Here is a 24,847-nt window from a genome sequence, read left to right on the forward strand (position 1 = left end):
AGATGATGTGAGCCGCGTCTTTCGGAAACAAAAGACAAGGAAGGCTTCAGGCCCAGATGGGTCTCACCAGCATGTTTTCGATCCTATGCTAGCCAGCTGGCCTCCATCTTCACACAGATCTTCAATAGATCACTGGAGCAGTGTGAAGTCCCATGCTGCTTCAAACGCTCAATCATTATTCCTGTCCCAAAGAAACCAAAACTCACAGGACTTAATGACTACAGACCTGTCGCCCTGACATCTGTGGTCATGAAATCATTTGAGAGACTGGTGTTGGCTCACCTGACGAACATCACTTGACCCTTTCTAGATCCCCTTCAATTTGCTTATTGAGCAAACAGGTCTGTGGATGATGCAGTCAACATAGGATTGTATCATATCCTGCAACATCTGGACAGACCAGGGACATATGCAAGGATCCTTTTTGTGGACTTCAGTTCAGCTTTCAACACCATCATCCCAGCTTTACTCCAGAATAAATTACACCAACTCCTGTTCCCATGTCTATCTGTCAGTGGATTACCAGCTTTCTGACAGACAGGCAGCAGCTTGTGAGACAGGGGAAACTCACTTCTAGCACCTGTACAATCAGCACTGGTGGCCCCCAGGGATGTGTGCTCTCCCCACTACTCTTCTCCCTCTACACCAATGACTGCATCTCCAAGGACCCCTCTGTCAAGCTCCTGAAGTTGGCAGACGACACCACTGTCATCGGCCTCATCCGAGATGACGATGAGCCTGCATACAGAAGGAAGGTTGAACAGCTGGCTGTCTGGTGCAGTCAAAACAACCTTGAGCTGAAAAGGCTCCAAACGGTGGAGATCATTATGAACTTTAGGAGAAACACCCCAACACTGACCCCCCTTACCATTCTAAACAGCACTGTGGCAGCAGTGGAGTCATTCAGGTTCCTGGACACTACCATCTCACAGGACCTGAAGTGGGAGACCCACATTGACTACATTGTGAAAAAGGCCCAGCAGAGGTTGTACTTCCTTCGCCAGCTGAGGAAATTCAACCTGCCACAGGCGCTGCTGATACAGTTTTACTTAGCAGTCATTGAGTCTGTCCTCTGCACTTCAGTAACTGTCTGGATTGGTTCAGCTACGAAATCAGACATCAGAAGACTACAAAGGACAGTTCGGACTGCTGAGAGGATTATTGGTTGCCCCCTGCCCCCCCCTCCCCCCCTCAAGAACTATACACTTCCAGAGTGAGGAAAAAGGCTGGAAAATTCACTCTGGACCCCACTCACCCTGCCCACTACCTTTTTGAACAGTTGCCTTTGAACTGTCAGGCACAGGAACAGTTTTTTCCCTCAGGCTATCCATCTCATGAACAGTTAAATTGCCCCATTGAGCAATAACTATGTGCAATACACAGTTTAGTCTTTTTTATATTTATCCAACACATCCAACCTCTTCTACCATTTCATTCCTCTGAAAAAAAAAAAAAAAACATTTGCACTGCACATAACAGATTTGTATTTGCACTGTACATAACAGATTGTATTAGATTTGCACTACCCATGTGTATGTGTGTATGTATGTATGTGTGTGTCTGTACGTATGTGTATAATTATTTTTTATTTTTTATTTTTTATTATTATCTATGTCTTGCTGCTGTTTTTGTATTGTTTTTGTATTGTTGTACACTGGAAGCTCCTGTCACCAAGATAAATTCCTTGTATGTGTAAGCATACTTGACAATAAAGCTCATTCTGATTCTGATTCTGATGTGCATGCACAGGCATATATACATATCTTGTCCACTTTTGGGGACAGTCTGAGCCCAACAGGCAGGCTGACCTCTCTGCCACCCTTTCCACCCTTTCCTTTACAGTTATTACAAAAAGAGAGAGAGCAAGAGTGAGAGAGTCTGGTGGGAGGAACATGTGCTCACTACACACTCCTATCGTGACAAAACATATCACTGTTTGCCCAGAAGCCCATACATTTTGAAGAACAACACCAGCATTTTTAAAAGGCTACCTAATCTAAAGAGGAGAAAGGAAAAGGTTTGCGGCAAGCGTTTGTTTTATCGAGGTTCTGAGGTTTCATGCAGATCTCCTCATTGATTCTGCTCTGTACTGAGTAGACTTCTCATTGGAGTGTGCGGCTGTCCATACTTGAAGACTTCTGTGTCTGTGACTTTGAGAATTCAGAGTGGGATTGATCATTTCCTACGAAGCAAACAACAGCTGATAGCGAGTATCCTGCAGGCTTTTGTCACTTTGAGTGGTGGATTTGTGGCATATTGTGAACAGATGCACTGGGATGAGATGACTGGTGAGATCCATGCAAAGAGATTTAGCAGGTCTGGGATCAGGAGAGCCTCCTCGACCACCTCGCTCTTCTCCGCTACTCTCGCTGCACCAAGAGTTCCAACAGTCACGCTGACTAGCCATAGAGTGGTGCCGGATAAACGGGCCTTTCCTCGACAGAGCGCAGGTGAACACTAGAAACACACACACACATACAAGAGGCAGCACATACAGTGGAACCAAAACATATTTGGACTTTTAAAATGTATGAATGTTGTTACTTTAGATCATGATATACATAAGAAACATGCAAACATTTGATGCTTGTGCTTTTATCAGAACTAAATTCATTTTTGCATTGACTTTTAATCAGCTGCTGTCAAGGAGATTTTTAGTGGAAGGACTGAATGAAGTCAGTTCAGTAACCACAGTTGTAGTTCATCACATTAACCATGGACATGTTCCACTAACGTCTGCCAACCAGAAAGCAACCAAATATATTTTGTCTTAATTTTAAACAGCACATCTATTACAGTGTTGTATAAAGTACCCAATCATCATACTTAACTAAAAGTAAAAATAACTTTATGGAAATTGATTCAGGTAAAAGTGAAAGTAGCTCATGAGATAAATACTTAAGTAAAAATGTTAAAGTCACAGTTATTAAATGTACTTAAGTTTCAAAAGTAATTTGCATGAATAGTGGCACACCTGGTGCTGGAGTCTATGTTAGGGTATGTAATTTGTGAATTGATTCACAAAATGAATCATTTAGATCACTATTTGAATTGATTTGAATGATTCAAAAGAATCAAATTGATCAAAAGATTCAACTCAATGATTCAAGAATCAAACATCACTATCACTGAGCTGCATGTAGTTTACATTTGCATTTGTGCTGTTTTTGTGGTAGTTGCAAAAGAATCAGAAGACTGGAGAAATGTATTGGAGTAAAAGTATTAATTTTTCTTCATAGACAGCAAAGTAAAAGTGAAAGTGAACAGAAATAGTTACACATACAAGTAGAAATATTAAAAAACTGTTTTACAATACACTTTATTACAATACACCTCTTATCTATTATATTATTATTCAAAGGGGTCATGACAAGCCTTTTTTATTATTATTTTAATATGTTCCTTGAGGTTCACTTATAATTTTTTTCATATGTTTGTAAAGCATGATCGTTTTCCACCCTCATTCTGACCCTCTGTCAGAAACGCTCTCTTTTGGTGCTGCTTCTCCTTTAAGACTTGACAGTAAACATCCACTGTTATGATTGGCTCTCTGTACTTGACTGACCTGCCATCTCACTGCTCACCACTGCTGGGCGGGGCTACGGAAGTGATAATGTAAAGTAGGCGTTGATATGTTGTTGTGTAGGCAGTCAGATGCAAATGTCCTCCACAGTGTGACATCACAATGTGGAGGAAGTAGAGAACGAGTCGATTTGGCAGCTTGGTTTCGACAAATGCTCTTTTTGCAGCGAGGAGGAAGTTTTGAGTTCTGAAACTTATGGTACGTTTTTATTGTAATGTCAATATACACACATCTTTTTACACAGACAAGGTTTGCAGTATGTAACTATTAAGAAGGTAAGAAGGAAGCTGGGACCAGCTTGACAAACACATAGACATTTAATGACACTTTTCAGTGTATAAAGAAACAAAAACACACACTGCTTTTCAGCCAGATGCATCAAATCATAAAAACATTCAGACACGCGGACAAGCTTCGTACATCTCTCTCCCATCTGCCGCTGTCTCTTCTCCTTAAGTACTCCTGCCTCCTCTCGCTGGAACGTGAGGCCGGTATGGCGCGCAGATGGAAGTCATTCATCACGTATCTTCCCGGCCTCGCTCTGCCCAGACGCTGCTCGGCTCTGCACTGCTCACCACATACCCCCATCGCCAAACTCAGGTCAGGGATTTCTCCAGCCTGTGACCTACTCCACCCGATTTCTAGGAAGGGAGCATCGACTGGTCACACCGGTCTCTGGATCTGACCTGTGTGTGCCTGGGAGGGGGAACAGGGCGAAAGAGAGGAGGGAGGGAGGGAGGGAGGGAGGGGGGGGGATAACAAAAGGGAGAGAGAAAGCAGAGAGGGGAGAGAGACAGACACGCCATCGACTGGCCCTCAGCTCGCTGTCGTGCTTCCGTCTGCGATGCCAGGTGATAGCACTGGACCCCTCAGCCGTCCCTTCAGGTTGCCGGATGATGCAGTGATCCAGCGGCACCAGATTGAGCACTCCCATAGTGTCACGATCCTTAGTCAGCGGCGAGGACTCTTTGACGGCACGTCCTTCCTCCTTCCCGGGTTTCGGCACCAGTGTAACAATTAAGAAGGTAAGGAGGAAGCTGGGACTGGCTTGACAAACACATAGACATTTAATGACACTTTTCAGTGTATAAAGAAACAAAAACATGCACTGCTTTTCAGCCAGCTGCATCAAATCATAAAAACATTCAGACACACGGACAAGCTTCGTACATCTCTCTAACGTCTGCCGCTTTCTTTTCACCTTATATACTCCCGCCTCCCCTCACTGGAATGCGAGGCCGGTGTGGCGTGCAGGTGGAAGTCATTCAGAATCAGATCAGAATCAGAATGAGCTTTATTGTCAAGTATGCTTACACATACAAGGAATTTGTCTTGGTGACAGGAGCTTCCAGTGTACAACAATACAAAACAATACAAAAACAGCAGCAAGACATAGATAATAATAAAAAATAAAAAAAAATAATAATTATACACATACGTACAGACACACACATACATACATACACACATACACATGGGTAGTGCAAATCTAATACAATCTGTTATGTACAGTGTAAATACAAATCTGTTATGTACAGTGCAAATGTTTTTTTTTTTTTTTTTCAGAGGAATGAAATGGCAGAAGAGGTTGGATGTGTTGGATAAATATAAGAAAGACTAAACTGTGTATTGCACATATTTATTGCTCAATGGGGCAATTTAACTGTTCATGAGATGGATAGCCTGAGGGAAAAAATTGTTCCTGTGCCTGACGGTTCTTGTGCTCAGAGCTCTGAAGCGTCGGCCAGAAGGCAACAGTTTAAAAAGTAGCGGGCAGGGTGAGTGGGGTCTTGAGTGATTTTTCCAGCCTTTTTCCTCACTCTGGAAGTGTATAGGTGTGGATTTTCGCCACTTATCTTCCCAGCCTCGCTCTGCCCAGACACCGCTCGGCTTCGCCCTGCTCACCACACAGTATATCCTGTAAGTGGTTTTTACTTTTTAACTGGCCCATTACCACCCATCCCCCCCAGTTTTCAGATTAGTGGTCGATCGATATAGGTTTTTCAATGGCAGGTTATTTTATGTTTACATTTGTTCTCCCCGAATATTGCACATTTCGTTTGCTGTTTACCTTGGTTTTGTGTTTTCTATAACAGCAAGAATGTATAATTGCTCTGAAAAATGGAAAAACCACTTGAGACCACCATAAGAATTGCTTGCTGAAGTGCCACTTTTAAACTGCACTTTATGGCCTTACGTATTAAATGGTTTTAACCCGGGTTGGATGCTAATATACAGCACTGTGCATTACCTGCGGCCATGTGCTGCTTTTGGCAATAATGAGCTCTGTACACGTTTCTCTGATAAGCGCAGTGTAATTAGGCTTAGTCATAAACATCCCCTGTAATTCAGCGATAAAACGGCTGAGGCAGCGCGCTAAACGTCCCTATAGCCAGGCTGTTGCGTAGCTACAAAGGAAGCACCCATGGCTTGTAAACAGTGCTGCTTTGTCCCGCATTCTGCTACCTATCTAGGTGTGTGTGCACATATGAGATGGGCTGATGGGAGGTGCAGTCTACATCTGTGTGATGGAGGGGCGAAGCTTCTTTTGAGGCGGCAGATGTGGCGCAACTTGGGCACAGCTGCGGCGAATGATAACTGTGGTGGTGGAGAGATGTCATAGCGCTGGCTTCTCTCCCCGTGCCTTATCATCACACACACACACTGCATACACATGTCTGCAATGAGAAACAGCCACCCAGGCCACCACACATATAAATCTAAACCCTGAATTTCTTGAAGGAAAAAATGGAGGGAAAATTATCAAAACAAAGTGCTATCACATGCAGCAGAGAGCTTAGCTGTGCTAATCTACAGCTATTTGAATATGTATCCTTTGGATGATATGCTGGCCAGTGCTTAAGCATCTTAGCTCAGCTAACAGTGCTAAATGTGTGTTAGGCCTTTCCATGGGGGAATGAGGACAGAGGAATTAAATCTTGAACTCTTTGCCAGCCATAACAAACACTAAATCAATACTGCTTACGACTCCAGTGATATCCTGGAATGCTGTTTGTACACTCAGGAAAGCATTTTATTAGGTGCATAAAGTGTGCGTTGCTAACGATGGTGTAAAACATGATGCTAATTCATACTCACTGGTGGAGAACAGGCTTCTTTTAGTTCACTTAAATATTATGACGAAATGCACTTTTTAGTTCTGCTAAGGTGTTAGCTTCAAGATATTTCTCCTGTTCGTGCACATCCCTGTCAATTTTTGACCTAGAATAACTCTGCTAGTTGAAGAGTGTTGATGACTGGTTAAAACTAACTCTGTGTCTGGTTTGGACAGGATGTTCTATATTCATTTATTTTTCTCCAAAAAAATTTTTAAATAATGCATAGTATAAATGCAGACTTCGTTCGCCTAGGGTGCTTTAGTTTGTTCGGGAGAAAAACGTTTGGCTTCTTCCATTGCATACATTGGGCTTTAGAGTAAGTTCAGCTAAGTTCTACTGTAGTTCTACTACATCAAAATTTAAATCCTTTTTTACTATAAATCTCCACTTTGACTAGCCTCGACCAGTAGGTGGCGATATGCACAAAGAATGCGAATCACCAAAAAACAAAATAAGAAGAATGTGGAAGTGAAAGTGGAGATTTGTATTTAAAAAAGGACTTAAATATTTATCTGTTTCTCACCCACTATCTAGCATATCGCTTCTGAAGACATGGATTTAACCACTGGAGTCTTATGGATTACTTTTATGCTGGCAAGACTGGCATTATATGCTTTTTGGAGCTTTAAAGTTCAGGACACCATTCACTTGCATTGTATGGACCAACAGAGCTGAGATACTCTTCAAAAAATATTTGTTTGTTTTTTGCAGAAGAAAGAAAGCCATTCACATCTGGGACGGCCTGAGTGTGATTAAATGATGAGAGAATTGTCATTTTTGGGTGAACTATCCCTTTTAAAATTTCCATCCACAATGAGAAAATTATAAATAAACTTTATTAAGCTATATTTAATTCAATTCTGAAACATTTGGATCAAAATAGTTTGTTTACAAAAAGACCAAATGGTATTGTGTTATTATTATAGCAACATGCTCAGTTGGAATCAATCAGTTGGATTTGAGTCTCCATTTCATTTATGTAGGCAGTAGATAAAAGGCTGCTAACTAAGTTTTGTAACTAGAGAGTCTAGGCTGCACTATTGGGATTTTCTACATAGGTTCACATGTTTTTCTCTTGATCACAACCATGATCATAATACCATAGAATTCTTTGAAATACCTTTGGAGTACCATAGAACTTAGTACTTTATTAAAGTATCATGGTATTACCACCAAGTACCATCACTCGACCATACCACCACAGTACTCTTTTGTAAGGGATCTCACAACATATATACTGTGTGTATGTGAGTGTGAGTAACATGTTTTTGGGCAGGACATGGGAAGGGAGGGAGGAATAGAGACAAAACAAGTGAAAGAGCGAGGCAGAGAGCAGTTATCCTTTCTATTTCCTCTGCACCAGCTTTGTGGTCTCAAGGAGAAACAGATGTTCACAACTTGATACTGTGCATTAACCCTCTCTGCTGCTATCTGCAGTCCCAGCACTGCCAACTGCCTGAACACACACACAAACCTGAAGTCAGGGTTTAACTATCAACACATACACCTGTGAGGACACAGCCATGCACAGATGTGCAAATGAAAACTCACCAATTTCTGCAATGCACAACATCAACAGTGAAGAGGTCACCTGTGGGAAAGAAAATTCACAAATGAGATCCATTTACAGTTTCAGTTGTTTTTCCTAGGCAGCAATGAGATTGTATGGAAATCAAATTGAGAATTTTGTTTCGGTTTTGTGCTTTTCAGATTTTTCTACTCAGAAAAAGGCACAAATAATCAGTTTGATTTGCCAAGAAGTCTGCAGATTAGGAAATTTAAAAGAAACATCTCAGACAAAGTTGACATCAAAGAAACATAACTGAGAGATGTATTAAGTCTCCTGAATTATAAAAGAGTAACATTTGAGCAATTTCCTCTGGGTACGTAGACCCATAGCAAAGGAAAATCATATCTTTTTTTCTCAATTATTTCTCTTAGACAGCAATGAGATTAAATGAAGAGCATGAAATTCTCCCAAAAACCAAATCTTCTGAGCTTTTATCCACATTAATTTTATAGCTCTGTATTCTCACTGGATTTCAACAATTGACTCATTTACATATTTTCACTGGTATTGGTATTAATTACAAGAATTGTGGTATTGTGACAAAATTATGAGACACTACTCTGTAAAGCTGCTTTGGTACAACATGTGTTGTGAAAAGAGCAATACAAATAAATATGACGTTCAATCAGAGATTTTAAAATCACCTGACTCCAAATTTCCAATCATGTCCACTTTGTCTGAACAGCTTCGCCTCCCTACTTGCAAGCGAAGTTAGAGATTTTAAGCTCGCGGTCAAGTGCATGGTGCAATAATCTGTTGCATTATGCTGCATTACAGAACCCATTTCATTATCTCATACTCCTGCTTTCTCTTACTTCCTGTCTCACATCCTGTCTTTGTCTGTCTCCTCAGCATCACCCTGTTAAGAAACGACAGCACGCACACTCACACACTTTTGCACCATCCTCTTTTAATCTCTGCGATTCAGGACAGCGATAGTGATAAAGACATGCAATGACGACACATCTGCTTCCTCAATGCGCCCTGCTCCTCTCTCGGTTTAAAGTGGATGACTCCATTCCTGGTTGCACTGCCTGTGGCCACCTTCTCATTAGATAAACTCCCTCTCTCCGAGCAGCTGTGCTTAAAATAACTTTCATTTACTGCAGTCTGTAAGGGTGACTCAACAGGGCCACTGAATGCCGGAGCTTCAGTGGGAGAGGACAAAGGGAGAGGACAAAAGAGCTGTGTTTTTCTCCGCCAGCACTCGGTGCTTATCTCTTTCCAACACTCTGGATGGTGACTGCAGCCACAGGAAAGGATTTATAATGTGTGAGTAAAGAAAAGATCTCTCTCTAACCTTTTCCCCTGCTTTCTCTATTACAGCCTCCGCTGAGACCGTCATTTCCATATGGACACAATGAGCCCAATCGGACGCGAGCATCTCTCTCCTCTCACTCTCCATCAGATGGAGAAAGCAAGGATGTTCTTAATGCCGCCAGGTGAAGGTCAATATATGAAGGGTGGTGTAGAGAGATACAGTATGTGCTTATAATGGAGAGATTTCAAGTTGTCCACAAAGTGATCACTCACAAGGGTGTAGAGCAGTTTTATAGTCACAAACAAAGCTGGGAAGGAGGACCTGTCAGGTGTTGCCAACATACCCCCATGAGAGCTTCGCTCTGTCAATCAAACTGCTGTAATGGTGATAAGAATCCCTTGTGCTCTGCATCTTGCTCCATTCAGAGTCACTCAAAGGCCAGAAACGTAGTCTACACAAGTTTGTAACGAAAACACATATGCTTGGGTTCTTCAAACGGTTGCTTAGCCATAATACTAGTTGACCTGAAAGAGAAAACTTACCATAGAAGAAGATAGTTCAACATAATCTCATGACAACAAATATTGTTTGACTTGTGTAACCAGTCCTGCTCGACCCACTCCGAGTGGGATTCGAACTGACATCAGCAGGCAGGTGCGCTAAAGAGAAGGCTAAAGACTACAGCCTCTAGCATCAGTCGCTAGTGCACCTCTTGAGGCCAGGGAGTGAGGTTTACACATACCTCACAGCTATCACATACCAGCTGTCTCCCGTTACAGTCACCCACCTAAACCTCACTCCCATCTGAGTCACGGCACCACAGTAACCAGTCCTGCTCGACCTGCTCCGAGTAGGATTCGAACCAGCATCAGCCAGCATGGGAGGCGGGCGCTAATGAGGAGGCTAAAGACTACAGCCTCTAGCGTCAGTAGCTAGGGCACCTATTGAGGCCAGGGAGTGAGGTTTACACATACCACACAGCTACCATGTACCGTTACACTTGTACGAAAAGGTACAACTTTTCTTCCCATGGAGACCAACCAATCAAAAAGAATAATTTCAAATCAATACAATACAGGCATAAAATGTTAGCTAGCCTCCTATCCAACACTTTATCTTAAGAAAGGATACATCCATGAACAATTTTGTTCCTCATTTCATATTTATTTATGCAATACAAATGACTTATATATGTCAATAACCTTGAGATGCTTCCCTCGTCTTGTTCCAAACCCAGTGTTTTCTTTTTGGGTAAAGGGTTAAACTTATGATAAGGTTTAGGTATGGGGTTTGGGTTAGGGGTTAAACTTAGAAAAATCATAAGAATGCTTGTTCAAAACCCTAATGTTAGTTTTTTTTTTTAAACTGCAGACACCAATCTGGACAAGCTCACAGATACTGTGACATCATATATCAGTTTCTGTGAGGATATGTGCATTCCTACTAGGACTTATTTAACATTTAACAATGACAAACCATGGTTTACAGCAGAACTCAGGCAGCTTCATCAGGCCAAAGGGGATGCTTACAGAGCTGGGGATAAAGTCTTGTACAATCAGACCAGGAACACACTGAATAAAGGGAATCAGAGTCACTAAAAGAAGATACTCTGAGAAGCTGAAAAACAAGTTTTCAGCTAACGACCCTGCATCAGTGTGGAGTGGCATGAAACAACGTACGAATTACAGGACTCCTGCCCCCAACCCTGTGGTGGACCAACAACTGGCTGACGACCTGAATGTGTTCCACTGTAGATTTGAAAGGCCCAATCTCACACCCCACACCCGCTCTGACCTTCACTTCACACAAACACCAACACCTCCTGCAACCCCCCTCCTCCCCCTCCTGCTACTCAAACTGCACTTAAGATCTGTGAAGATGATGTGTGCCATGTCTTTTGAAAACAAAGGATAAGGAAAGCACAGGGCCCAGTTGGCGTTTTACCGGCATGTCTTAGATCCTGTGCTAACCAGCTGGCCCCCATCTTCACACAGATCTTCAATAGATCACTGGAGCAGTGTGAAGTCCCATGCTGCTTCAAACGTTCCACTCGCATCCCCATCCCAAAGAAACCAAAAATCACAGGACTTAATGACTACCGACCTTTCGCCCTGACGTCTGTGGTCATGAAGTCATTTGAGAGACTGGTGTTGGCCCACCTGAAGGACATCACTGGACACTTTCTAGATCCCCTTCAATTTGCTTATTGAGCAAACAGGTCTGTGGATGATGCAGTCAACATGGGATTGCATCATATCCTGCAACATCTGGACAGACCAGGGACATATGCAAGGATCATTTTTGTGGACTTCAGTTTGGCTTTCAACACCATCATCCCAGCTATTCTCCGGACTAAATTACACCAACTATCTGTTCCCACGTCTATCTGTCAGTGGATTACCAGCTTTCTGACAGACAGGCAGCAGCTTGTGAGACAGGGCAAATTCACTTCCAGCACCTGTACAATCAGCACTGGTGCCCCCCAGGGATGTGTGCTCTCACCACTACTCTTCTCCCTCTACACCAACGACTGCATCACCAAGGACCCCTCTGTCAAGCTCCTGAAGTTTGCAAACAACACCACTGTCATCGGCCTCATCTGAGATGATGATGAGTCTGCATACAGAAGGGAGTTTAAACAGCTGGCTGTCTGGTGCAGTCAAAACAACCTTGAGCTGAAAAGGCTCAAAACGGTGGAGATCATTGTGGACTTTCTCCACATTGTGGAGAAACACCCCAACGCTGACCCCCCTCACCATTCTAAACAGCACTGTGGCAGCAGTGGAGTCATTCAGGTTCCTGGGCACTACCATCTCACAGGACCTGAAGTGGGAGACCCACATTGACTCCATTGCGAAAAAGGCCCAGCAGAGGTTGTACTTCCTTCGCCAGTTGAGGAAGTTCAACCTGCCACAGGTGCTGCTGTTACAGTTCTACTCAGCAGTCATTGAGTTTGTCCTCTGCACTTCTATAACTGTCTGGTTTGGTTCAGCTATGAAATCGGATATCAGAAGAATACAAAGGACAGTTCGGACTGTTGAGAGGATTATTGGTTGCCCCCTGCCCCCCCTTCAAGAACTATACACTCCCAGAGTGAGGAAAAAGGCTGGAAAATTCACTCTGGACCCCACTCACCCTGCCTACTACCTTTTTGAACTGTTGCCTTCTGGCCGACGCTTCAGAGCTCTGAGCACCAGAAACATCAGGCACAGGAACAGTTTTTTCCCCCAGGCTATCCATCTCGAACAGTTAAAACTGCCCCTTTGAGCAATAATTAATGTGCAATACACAGCTTAGTCTTTTTATATTATCCAACACATCCTACCTCTTCTGCCATTACATTCCCTTGCACTGTATATAACCGATTTGTATTTAGATTTGCACTACGTATGTATGTATGTGTGTGTATGTATGTATGTGTATGTATGTGTATATATATATTAATATATATGTATATGTGTATATGTATGTATATATGTAGGAGTGTGTGTGTATGTGTGTGTATTTATATATATATATATATATATATATATATATATATATATATATATATATATATATATATATATTAGTCTATTGTGTATTCTATATATACTTTTTTTTTTTTCAATATTTATCTATTTTTTAATTCAATTTTAATTATTTTTTAGAAGTCTTGTTGCTGTTTTTGTATTGTTGTGTACTGGAAGCTCCTGTCACCAAGACAAATTCCTTGTATGTGTAAGCATATTTGGCAATAAAGCTCATTCTGATTCTGATTCTAATGTTTCTCTTTCTTCCATGGTAAACAACAGTAAGTTCCTATTTAAATAATTGTTAAATTTAGGATTTTGGTAAGGGGCAACACTTTATGGTTAGGTTTAGCTTTAGGTTTGTGGTGTGGGTTAAAACTTGAAAAAACTTCTTTATGGGAGTAAAAGTACAATTCATGCAACTCGTACCATTTCTTATGATTTCACCATCTTGTAGTATTATGGTGCATTCAAGTCCTCCTGGGAAGATCGTATTTACAAAGTCAGAAATTGTAAATATGATGTGATGTGTGCTCAAGTGATTTTAGTCTGAAAAAATATGAACCCTTTTTGCAATTTCATATTTCTTTTTCACTTACTAGCAAAGCCAGGAAGTTTTTTCTAGCACCAATGCAACAAAATGAAGAGCAAAGCCATGCATTAGGTGTGTAATTAATGCTTTATCTATCTATTTTATCAAACTAGTGCAGCCACATATAATGATGGGAAATGTAGTTCTGTTGCAAATGCTTGTCGCTGCATAAACCAGCTAAATTAGTCTTATTTTCATTGTTATTAACATGTTTTATCATTATTCTTCATTAACAATACAAAAAAATGCTTACAAACTAAACTGCACAGTTAAAATTCTCAAGTAAAACTAAAGTATTATGGAAAAAGTATTACTCGGAAAGTCAGGCTCAACGGAAATTGTCCTGGTTCCTTTCGTAACCTCTGTTCCCTGATGGAGGGAACAAGACGTTGTGTCAATACAGTGACACTAGGGGTCGCCCTTGGGAGCCCCAAACACCTCTGATCTTTGAGAAAATGCCAATGGGAATTGGTGAGTGGTATTTGCAACCACTCCCCCGGACATACGGGTATAAAAGGAGCTGGCTCACAACCACTCATTCAGGTTTTGTGCTGAGGAGCCAAGACAGGGACCCGGCCATTTCAGCAGGTAGTTCAGAGTTGTGGCAGGAGGGACACAACGTCTCGTTCCCTCCATCAGGGAACGGAGGTTACAAAAGTAACCAGGATGTTCCCTATCTGTCACTCACTCAACGTTAGGTTGATGTAGTGACACTAGGGGTCCCTATATGAAACACCACAACTAGCTGAACTGTGTTACGTGGACTGGCGGTGCGAGAAGGGCAAACCATTGTGTGCCTCGTAGCCAGTGCACCTGGCCATCACGGAACCTCCCTCAACCCTCCTATAAGCGTCGTACAGTCCCCCGCACCTCGGGGACAAGTCGACTGCCCAAAATGGGGACAGACCGCCCCAGCCATGGCATCTTCTCTTCTTTTTTATAAATGTCCGCATCGTGGGGGGGGGGGGTTTCCATTCCCAAAGGGAAGAAACCGCGAAGACCACATCCTGCCCTTACCTGTTCGTACCTGACAACACACAGGATGAACCGGCTCAACCCGGAGATTGAGGACCCTCGCGAAGGTATTGGGTGTTGCCCAGCCTGCTGCTCTACCGATGTCTGCCAAAGAGGTGCCATTGGTCAGGGCCCAAGAGGCCGCTACACTCCTGGCGGAGTGTGCCCAAAGCCCCAAGGGGGGCGGCACGTCCTGGGCATGATATGCCAAAGTGATGGCGTCAATGACCCAGTAGGCAATCCTCTGTTTGGAGGCAGAGCTCTCATTCCGCTGTTCTCCGAAACAGACAAAGAGCTGCTCAGAGCCTCTAAAGCTCTGCATGCAATCCAAGTAGATGTGCAAAGCACACAATTGACACAGCAATGAAAAGGCTGGGGCAGCTTCGCTTGCAGTTTCACCACCTGATCCCTAAATGGGGTCATGGGAACCTTGGGCATATAGCTCGGTTGGGGCCTCAGCACCATGTGAGAGTATTCCGGACCGAACTCCAGGCATGTGTCGCTGACTTAGAATGCCTGCAGGTCCCCTACCCTCTTGATGGATGTGAGCTCAGTCAGAAGGGCAGTCTTCAAGAGACTACCTTTAGCTCAACTGACTCCAGGGCTCAAACGGGGCTCCCCGCAGGACCACGGAGCGATCCCATGAGGGAATGAGGTGCGGTCTGTGAGGATTCAACCTCCTCGCGCCACTAAGGAACCTGATGATCGGGTCGTGCTTCCCTAAATACTTACCGTCAACTTCATTGTGGTGCACCGCCATAGCAGCCACATACACCCTCAAGGTGGGGGGGACAGCTGCCCCACCAGCCTCTCTTGCAGGAAGGAATGCACCAACCCGACTGCGCATCTCTGGGGGTCTTCACGTTGGGAAGAACACCACTTAGCGAACAGACACCACTGCAAGGCATATAGGCGCCTCATAGAGGGAGCCCTAGCCTAGTCTTCCACCACGGGTGGTAGGCCACTTAGGTCTTCCACGCCCCGTGGAAGGCCAGACATGAACATTCCAGAGGTCTGGACGCAGGTGCCAGATGGTGCCCCGTCCCTGAGAGAGGAGAACCCTCCTCAGGGGAATTCGCCAGGGAGGGACTGTCGCAAGGAGTGTGTGGTCTGAGATCCAAGTCTGGGTGGGCCAGTAGGGTGCCACTAGGATGACCTGCTCCTCATCCTCCCTGACCTTGCACAGGGGCTCACTGGGGGACGCATACTAGCGAGGGCTCTGGGGCCAGCTGTGTGCCAGCGCATCTGTGCTGAGGGAAGCCTTGGTCAGGGCGTACCATAGCGGGCAGTGGGGGGATTCCCAGGAAGCGAACAGGCTTACCTGCTCTTAACTCCAAACCAGCTGGACCACCTGTGGGTGGAGTCTCCACTCTCCCCTGAGCGTGACGAGCTGTCGAGGTTGCGCGGGATGTGAGTGGCTCGCAACGACTTGAGTTGCTGCTGACTCCAGAGGAGGAGGCGGCAGGTGAGTTGCGACATGCGATGCGAGCACAAGCCGCCTTGGCAGCTATTGTACGCTACCATCGCAGGGATGCAAGGTCCGTCCAAGGGCTGAACAGGTAGAGGCAGATCGGCGAGATGACCACGTGATGTGTGCTGTGGCGCCATGCCCACCTCGTGACTGGAGTCTGACACCAGTGCTGAAGCAGTATCATATGCATCGACCCGAGCGGCGTGACCACCGAGTGCGCTAGACCCAGCCAGTCATCGAGACAGTTGAGAATGCGGACGCTCACTTCCCTTAGCGGGGCAAAGGCTGCCTCTGCGACTTCTGCGAAGACGCGAGGCAGCAGGGACTGACCGAAGGGGAGGACCTTATACTTGTTTGCCCGGCCCTCGAAGACGAACTGAAGATAGGGCCTGTGCCAAGGAGAAACCGAGACGTTGAAGTATGCGTCCTTCAGGTCTACCTCCGCGAACCAATCTTGATGCCGAACGCTCTCTAAAATGTGTTTCCGCGTCAGCATCTTGAACGGGAGTCTGTGCAAGGCCCGGTTCAGAACTCGCAGGTCCGGGATTGGCCGCAACCCACCATCTTTCCTTGGTACAATGAAGTAGGAGCTGTAGAACCCCTTCTGCATCTCGGCTGGAGGGACAGGCTCTACCGCGTCCTTCCGCAGAAGGGACGCGATCTCTGCAGGGAGGGCAGCGGCGTTCTCACCCTGCACTTGAGGTAAAATGGACGCTGCTGAACCCAGGCGGGTGCCCGGTGAACTGAATTGCATAGCTGAGTCGGATGGTCCCGGTCAGCCATCGCGATGGGTTGGGGAGCGCAAGCCACGCCCCCAAGCTCCGGGCGAGGGGGAACAAGGAGACAATCGCATCAGACATACCGGCAGGTGGGGCCTCGCTGCGGGGCGGAGCCAGAGGCGCAACTGGTCAGCGACGGGGGAGGAGGGAACTGTCCTCGTAATCCGTCACAACCGCCCGGGTGGGTGTGTTGTGCCACAGCTGGGCATGCAGGGCCTGCCATAAATGTGCGGTGTCCGGCGATCACAATGACGATGGCCGTAAACACCGGGTCTGTGACCCAGGATGGGTTGCCTGTCTCAGGGGTGGCTAGCAGCCTTCCTCGGGTTCTTGGCGGCGGGCCGTGAGATGGGGGGGCGTCTGCTTCCTGCGGGTGGCTCTACGGCGGGGCCGGGCTGCTGGCCCAGGCTGCGGTGGAGCTGGTGTCGTCGCTGCAGGGGGATGCCCCTGGCGACGATCAGATGGTGTGCAGGATCTTGATCTGTGCCAGGGCAGGATATGCTGAATAGCCTCCGTCTGCTTAACTGCCTCAATCCCGGGTCAGAACTACCCTCGTGCAGTTCTTAGCACCTTGGCTTGGTGCACCTGCTGGAGAGCCATGGTGTGCAGGGCAGAGGCGGCCTGTCCAGAGGCACTGTAGGCCTTAGTCGCCATAGACGACGTAAACCTACAGGCGCTGGATGGGAGTCTCATGCACAGGTGCACCGCAACTGCCTTATCCACCTGGGGAGTCACCGAGTACCCCCTGGCAGCCCCACTGTCAAGAGTAGTGAGAGCAGAGGTGCTCAGAGACTGGGTCCAGGCAGTGAAAGGTGCCCACCACGATCTCGTGAGCTCCACATGCACCTCCGGGAAGAAAGGGACCGGGGCGGGGCGTGGCCATGAGTGGCGCTCCGAGCCCAGGAACCAATCGTCAAGCCGGGAGGGTTCAGGGGGGAGTGGAGGGTTCCACTCCAGCCTGACGCTCGCAGCTGCCCGGGCAAGCATGACCGCCAGCTCCGCGTTGGCCTGCGACTGGGTGACCGCACCCGAAGTTGGGAGCACAGTCGAGTCCTCAGCATCAGACTGGACCAGCTCGCTCTCTGATGCTGCAATCAAGAGCTCATCCACTTCGCGAGCGCCGAATGAGATCGCGAACTCGCCCTGAGACGAGCCGGCAGTCTCATCCCAGAACTCGACTGGGATAAACGAGCATACTGGGGAATGGGAGGTCCATGGGGAGTTACCCGGCGGAGCAGCTCCCATTGGGGTCCCCAAATCGCCCCCAGTGCTAACCGAAGCGGCCTCAAACCCATAGGTAGAAGGACCGAGGCGGGGAGCTGCTGTGGTGGCTTTCCCTCTAATGACGGAAAGCTGCGACAGCAACGTTGCCATGGTCGTGTTCTCACAGTGAGAACATGACCCGTCCACGAACGCTGCCTCCACGAGGGCAGCGCCCAAGCACTTAAGACAGCAATCGTGGCCAGATGCTCTCCATCAGTGCCACTCTTTTAGTAGGGAAAATATACTCTTTTATCGCAAGAATATATACTCTTTTAGACTGTTGAAGCGCCCAGGGGCGTTCTCTGCACTCCACCGGTGCATGAGGGGGAGAAGCCACTGTAATGTGCTGTAATTCCAACAGTTTTTAGAGATGAATGGAACGACAGAGGATTCAGCTCGCTGAACACAACTGCTTAGCTCCAAAGAAAAAATCTGAATGAGTGGTTACGAGCCAGCTCCTTTTATACCCGTATGACCGGGGAAGTGGCATGCAAATTCTACTCGCCAATTCCCATTGGCCTTTTCTCAAAGATCAGAGGTGTTTGGGGCTCCCAAGGGCAACCCCTAGTGTCACTACATCGACACAACGTCGAGTGAGTGACAGATAGGTAACCAGAGTTTCCCACTCATAATTACGACTTTGTGGTGGTGTTAATGTGGGCTCAACTTGTAAAAACGATCATTCCGAAACAACTTGAACGCACCATTATTATGACTTGTCATGAGATCAGACTGGATAGTTTGCACTGATGCCAGTTATAGCGCCCCCTGTGGAAATGCTGAGGATTTGTACTTGCATTGCTTTATGAATTGCGTTCTGACATATTTTGGAATCTCAACGATGTGTGAAATCAAGTTCTCATAGCTGGAAGCTACTGTGTTGTGTATGTGTCATTTTTGAGCACATACACACGCAGAGGTATAGCAGGAGTGTGTAAGCAGCATGTGTGGCCAAAGCAGGACCTGCCAGGACAAGACAGGCAGGGCTATAACTCGCCAGCAGGGAAGATGGCCATAAACACTCTGTCAAGGCCTGGGACAACCAGCCATCCATCTGCCTGACATTCAGGAACCCAGCCTGTTGCAGAGAGTGTTCAGTTATGGTAGCAGCAGCAGACGTAAGGTGTGCAGATGCACAAAGGATCATTACACATTGCTCAGAGGTTGCTCCTTCATAACACATGAGACTTGATGGAGTTCTCAGTTTGTCCATCAACTTTGTCTCAGATGTGTCTGTTAAAAGATGGCTGAAAGTGGGCTGACACTGTTGCTCTCTAATGAGCTTTCTCCTCTCATTGCCTGTCCACGTCCTACTGACCAAAGGTCAAAAAGCCCTTGCTCGGACTTTAGTGGCACCTCTTGACTAGGGTCATCCCTCACATGGCATCTGGTCCGTCTCTTTTCAGCCTCCCATAGTGGGTCAGAACGATCTCATAGTCTCATTATCCAAATCTTTAAGATTGCTGACCTCATATTTGCACATTTTAGGGTTTTTTGCACAGGAAGCAGATAGCATCCTAGTGGTTCACACTTGATTTGTTTGAGACTTTTGCCTTTGCAAGAACAGCTTAGCTTGACACTTGCGTAAATGTAGCCAGATTGCATTCTGCTGTAAGAAAAATACTCATATCTCACAATATATCAGTATGCTGGGTTAAAACTTATGGGTGTAGGGGACTCAAATCATACAGGATCTATTTAATGTCTCTGAACTGCATAAATTAACAAGTCATGAGAGGAGAGGATGGGCGATGCAATGAAGGCTGCTTTTTACGTGATTTCTCTAAGCCGAGAGATTTCATGTAATGTAGTTTTAAGTTCTATCAACACCCACACTGGTGAACACCCACACATGTACTTCTACTGACACACTTCCAGTATTACGGCTCATTGAATGGCCACTGTACTTAATTGAAGTAAATGAAATAAATTCAATGTTATGATGGGCAATAGATTCTGTCTTTATCTAACGGGGGTTGGGGGAGGTGGGAAGGGGGTCCTCCATTGTTTCACCACCCATCTGAGGGCGCACAAGAAAAATCTAGGGGGAATTTGCAGATCTCAACTCTTTTATTGATCCTTTTGGGTGGGCAATAGGTTCTCTCTTCACATATATTTGAAATGTATGTTGCATATATGTGAAAGTATGTGACTTTTTAAAACAGTGAAAACCATATATGAACATATATTTAATCAGTGATGGGCAGTAGCTTCGCTACAGTTAGCGAAGCTATTAGCTTAACTGCATTTCTGAGTAGTGAGGCGGTATCTTCGCTAGTTTTTAAATCAAGTAGCTTTTCAGTAGCGAAGCTATATTTTTGATTAGGTAACCAAAGCTTTGACAAAAGCTACACTGCTACATAATGTGATGGACCTGGTGTTTACTATCTACAGTTTTGAATCAGAGAACTGAAGATGTCCGATCACAAATGAATCGCTCATTTGAGTCGGTTCTTTACAATGAACTGGTCACACGTGATAGGAAAGTGGTCTGAATCGGTTCGCAATTCAATCTGAATGACTCAGAAAGCTTGCGCACACTCTGCTGAATTATTTTTGCATGCTCTCACTTGCCGAAACCCTCATGGAATATTTTAAAACACAGAAAATAAAGATAACACTGGTTGCAATGGATCTACAATCAATGGAATCCAAACCTGCAAATGCGTCCTATCGTTTGCCAGTGATGAAGAAGGTCTTTATTAAGTTCAACACGTGTGCAGCTTGTAAACGACTTCTGCAGGCAAAGACATATTTACAACCAAATGAGTATCAAAAGAGTATGGTATTACCATCTGATACCATCAGATATCACATTGTTATTGCCCAGATGTGCTCTCACACACACACACACACACACACACACACACACACACACACAAACTTGTTTTTATATAATTGTGGGGACTCTCCATAGACTTCCATGCATTTTATGGATTTTATACAGATCTAACAATAATTTCTATCCCCTAAACCTAATCCTCACAGAACCCTTTCTGCATTTTTACATTTTCAAAAAAACATAGTTTAGTATGTTTACTAAGCCATTTCCTTCATGGAGACCGCTGGCTGGGCCCCACAGTATAGGTGATCTCAGGTTTTACTATCTTTGTGGGGACATTTGGTCTCCACAATGTAGCATAAACATGTACACATGCACGCACGCACACGCGCACACACACACACACACACACAAGGAATTTGGCCTTAATAAAATTTAAAAATAGTGATTTTTCATATTGAACACATGTTTGTATATGTAGTATGTCTAAATATGAATGTACATGTTTGTTTGTTTTACATGCACATACGTATTGCACCTACTTGTATACTGTATTACACTAAACTGTAATATACTGCACAATAGCTGTCATGTGAATATGACTTTTAGGTGCTTTGTGCTATGACAGTATGCTCTGTGCATCTGCGGTTGAAAACAAAATGAAGTAGCTTAAATGTAGCAAGCTACTTTTGGCATGTAGCATGTAGTGTAACTTTCCTACTATCTCTGAAGTGTAGCTTTTAGCTTAGCTTAACTAATTTTTCTGTAGTTGGTAGCTTAGCTTGCTATATTTTTTTGATTAGCCTGCTCAACACTGTATTTAATATACAGTATGTGTTTTGCATTTACTCATTTGTTTTTTTTTTTTTTTTGTTGTTGTTTTTGCCATATACTGTATCGTATTTCTGTATGGGGTTGATTATTGGCCAAGTAAAAAGCCTCTTATGATATTCTTCCCAGGTGGACGATAAAAAATGTGAAGTCTGTGTGATTTCGCCTGTTTTGGGTGCTAAAGCTTAATAAGGATTAGAGGTTTGTTCAAATTTGAAGTACTGTGTGTGCAATAATGTTAGTGATACTTGCCTCAGCAGCACCACTAATGATAATGGTAGAAGATCTGTAATGATTTCTATAACCAGTGATGTATTTACAGTATGTCAGATTTCAAAGTGTCTGATTGTAAGTGCTCTTCTTCTCTAGAATTTTTTTAGGTTCTCCATTGAATAAATGTTGGGACTAAAGAAGGTATGTGGCCACTGCCTCTGTGTACTTTATACTACCGGTGCTTTCTCTAAGGGCAGAGTAGCGCTTGCCATGTTTGTTTACATGTCTTTTACATCCCTTCATTGCCGAGGGGTGAGTTGTGGGTAAGGGGAGGCAGATGTGCAATTCTCATCGGCTTACCTGCAGTCAGAAAACCGAGTCACATCGCTAATGAATGGCTAGCAGGTGCGGTGATGGTTAAACAGTCAAATATAGGGGAATCAAATGAACAAAATAAAGGAGGGAGCAAAAGAAGTCGGTAATTTTTTGGCAGCAGCTGTATTTACTAGAGCTTTTCCACCAAGACCCCAATAGGAGAAATATTCTGCACTCATGGCCAAACCACATTAGGAAAAAATCATATTCATATTCAAATATAGCTGAAAATGTGTGTGGAAATGCCATCTCTTATCCATATTCATATTCGGTGTATAAAAAATGGTGCATGTGTCACTCAAGTAACTGCAGTCGAAGGTTTCAAAATAGATAAATTAGATAAATAGTTTAATAAGAACATTTGTTAATAGTATACTATATATCAGGACACTTAATCCACACTTCAAAATGTATGACTGTGATTGCATTAAATATAATGCAAAATATCACACAAACAAATTATCAAACCAAATCAAGTGACATTTATTTTGAAGAACACTAAAAAAAGGTACTAAGCTGCACGTCTTAAGGTACAAAGGCCATCACTGGGGTGGTAAACTTGTTTTGGGTTAATATTTGTAAAAAAACAAAAATAACGTTCAAGAAACGAAAACAAAAGCGGACAACAAACTAAATTTTTTGCAGAACATAACCGAAAATGGAAATGAATTTGAAATTGTTCCAGACTGAAAACATTCTTTTTAAATGCTGGTAACCAGTTAATTTTGTTGTGATAATTTTTTCATGAAACCAAAGACCAAAGGGTTTATCATTGTAAATTTTCCATTTGCCCGAAAAAAGGACGCTTCTTTCTTTAGTAGAACATAAGCATGCGCTTTGATTCTGAAGAACACCGCTAGTTTAAAAAAATAATGTGACAAAATTAAAATCATTTGGCCCGGAGCAAAAGGTTATGTTTAGTCTAGGGCTGCCAATCAATTTAAATTACATGGTATGCTGATTAATTAATCACAGTTAATCACATATACAAATATTTTCAGAGAAAGCCCCACAAATAATAATTTAATATGTAATGATTAAAAAATTATCAATAGATATATTTAAATAATTATAAATAAAAAATATATGTTTTAAAAAATTCTAATATAGGTAATTTGGAGATTCAGATAATGCATTGTGGCAGACGAGTGAAGCATTGATAAGACAATACAAAAATTGGTTTTGGAAGGCAATATATTGTCTATTTCCATAATACTGAACATAAGAGTTCAATAATAACAGAGTGTGTGAGCACTCAAAGCACTCAGCACGATTATTATAACCACATGTCTTTGAACGTGCATAATGCGCAGGCACCTGGGATTATTTGCACTAATTAGTGTGTAGACAAGGTGGCAAAACTCACATTTGAGCCATAGTTGTCACTAAGAAGCGCTAGAAGATGCATTCGCCGCAAACAACAGGAGACAAAAGTAAAAACAACAACAGTGGATGTGCACGTCAAGAGCACGTGTGTGGAGGTCAGAAAATACGAGTCTGAAGGACTATAAAGACATCTTACTAGGTCTAAACTCTTGAAGAGAAATAGTCCAGTGTCTCATAGCAGCTGTAGCGCACATGCGTCAACTGCCTGTGTATGCGCACAGTCATGTGGAGTATACTTTGACAGGCTTGTGTTCAGCTGTATGCAGACGCTGTGCGTTCACGTCAAAATGGAAGTATACTTTATGCTTTAGGTTGCGTCGTGTCATAAACATACTGTTTTTAGGTCACTGTATCAAGTTAAACGTAGTTGGAAACACATTTTGAGATCCCTGCGTTCGAATTTGTGTTCCAACAAGCTGTGTTTGAATGCAAGAACGTGTTCTTACCTTGTACTGTGGTTTGTTCTTTGTATAATATGCGTGTCGCCTAAACAGCTGGAGTTTCGCTTTCTGACCCCTGGAGAAAACAGGTGGTACTTCAAGCTTGAATTGCTCCTGTGGTAGGAATATTCCTTATCACGGTCCGGGGACATGATTTTGCGTTATTATACTTTTTTTAACATGTTATTTTTTATATAATTAATTGCTCTGAATTAATTAACGTGTTAAATCGACAGCCCTAGTTTAGTCCAAACGTGCCCACACAGTGAGTGCGTGCATGCAGGAGAGAGAGATTTAGGCTATTAATTGATTCGAGGTGGCCAAATTAATATTTGAAATATTTTGGGGGATATTTGATATTAAGAGTACGTTTACTGAAAAGACATTACTTTATATAGGATACTGTGTACTAAGCTTGTTATGATTTCTGTCCTGAAAACTCCCCCAAATGGGAAAAAATTGAATCGCTTATTTTCACTTAATTTGGGTGAGGCAAGTCCCTTATTTAGAGCTTGTTTTTCCATTACAGGTGCCTTGTTTCTCTTGTGAGATTTGGAAACACTGCAACTGGTATATCACCCACCCTTAGCACAGAGTTTTTGTCATTTTAAAAATAATGTTATTAACTGTTTGTGGAGGCGAGGGCATGGTCGAGT

The 24,847-nt window shown here is 44.0% G+C and overlaps 1 protein-coding gene across 4 annotated transcripts in view; it reads left to right on the plus strand.

Moving 5' to 3' along the window:
* Positions 1-1,891: 1,891 nt before the first annotated feature.
* The window catches only part of cbfa2t3 (CBFA2/RUNX1 partner transcriptional co-repressor 3), an 87,207-nt gene continuing 64,251 nt past the window's right edge, over positions 1,892-24,847 (plus strand). For 3 of the 4 annotated variants that reach the window (XM_051709175.1, XM_051709178.1, XM_051709196.1), the window contains exon 1: positions 1,892-2,450. In XM_051709175.1, coding sequence (XP_051565135.1) covers positions 2,267-2,450 — 184 coding nt within the window. In that variant the 5' untranslated portion in view covers positions 1,892-2,266. Of the gene's footprint in view, positions 2,451-9,598; positions 9,715-24,847 lie in introns of all 4 variants that reach the window. The other variant, XM_051709187.1, reaches the window with a different exon arrangement.

The sequence above is a fragment of the Myxocyprinus asiaticus genome, chromosome 1 (assembly GCF_019703515.2).
Source record: "Myxocyprinus asiaticus isolate MX2 ecotype Aquarium Trade chromosome 1, UBuf_Myxa_2, whole genome shotgun sequence".
Lineage (NCBI taxonomy): Eukaryota > Metazoa > Chordata > Actinopteri > Cypriniformes > Catostomidae > Myxocyprinus > Myxocyprinus asiaticus.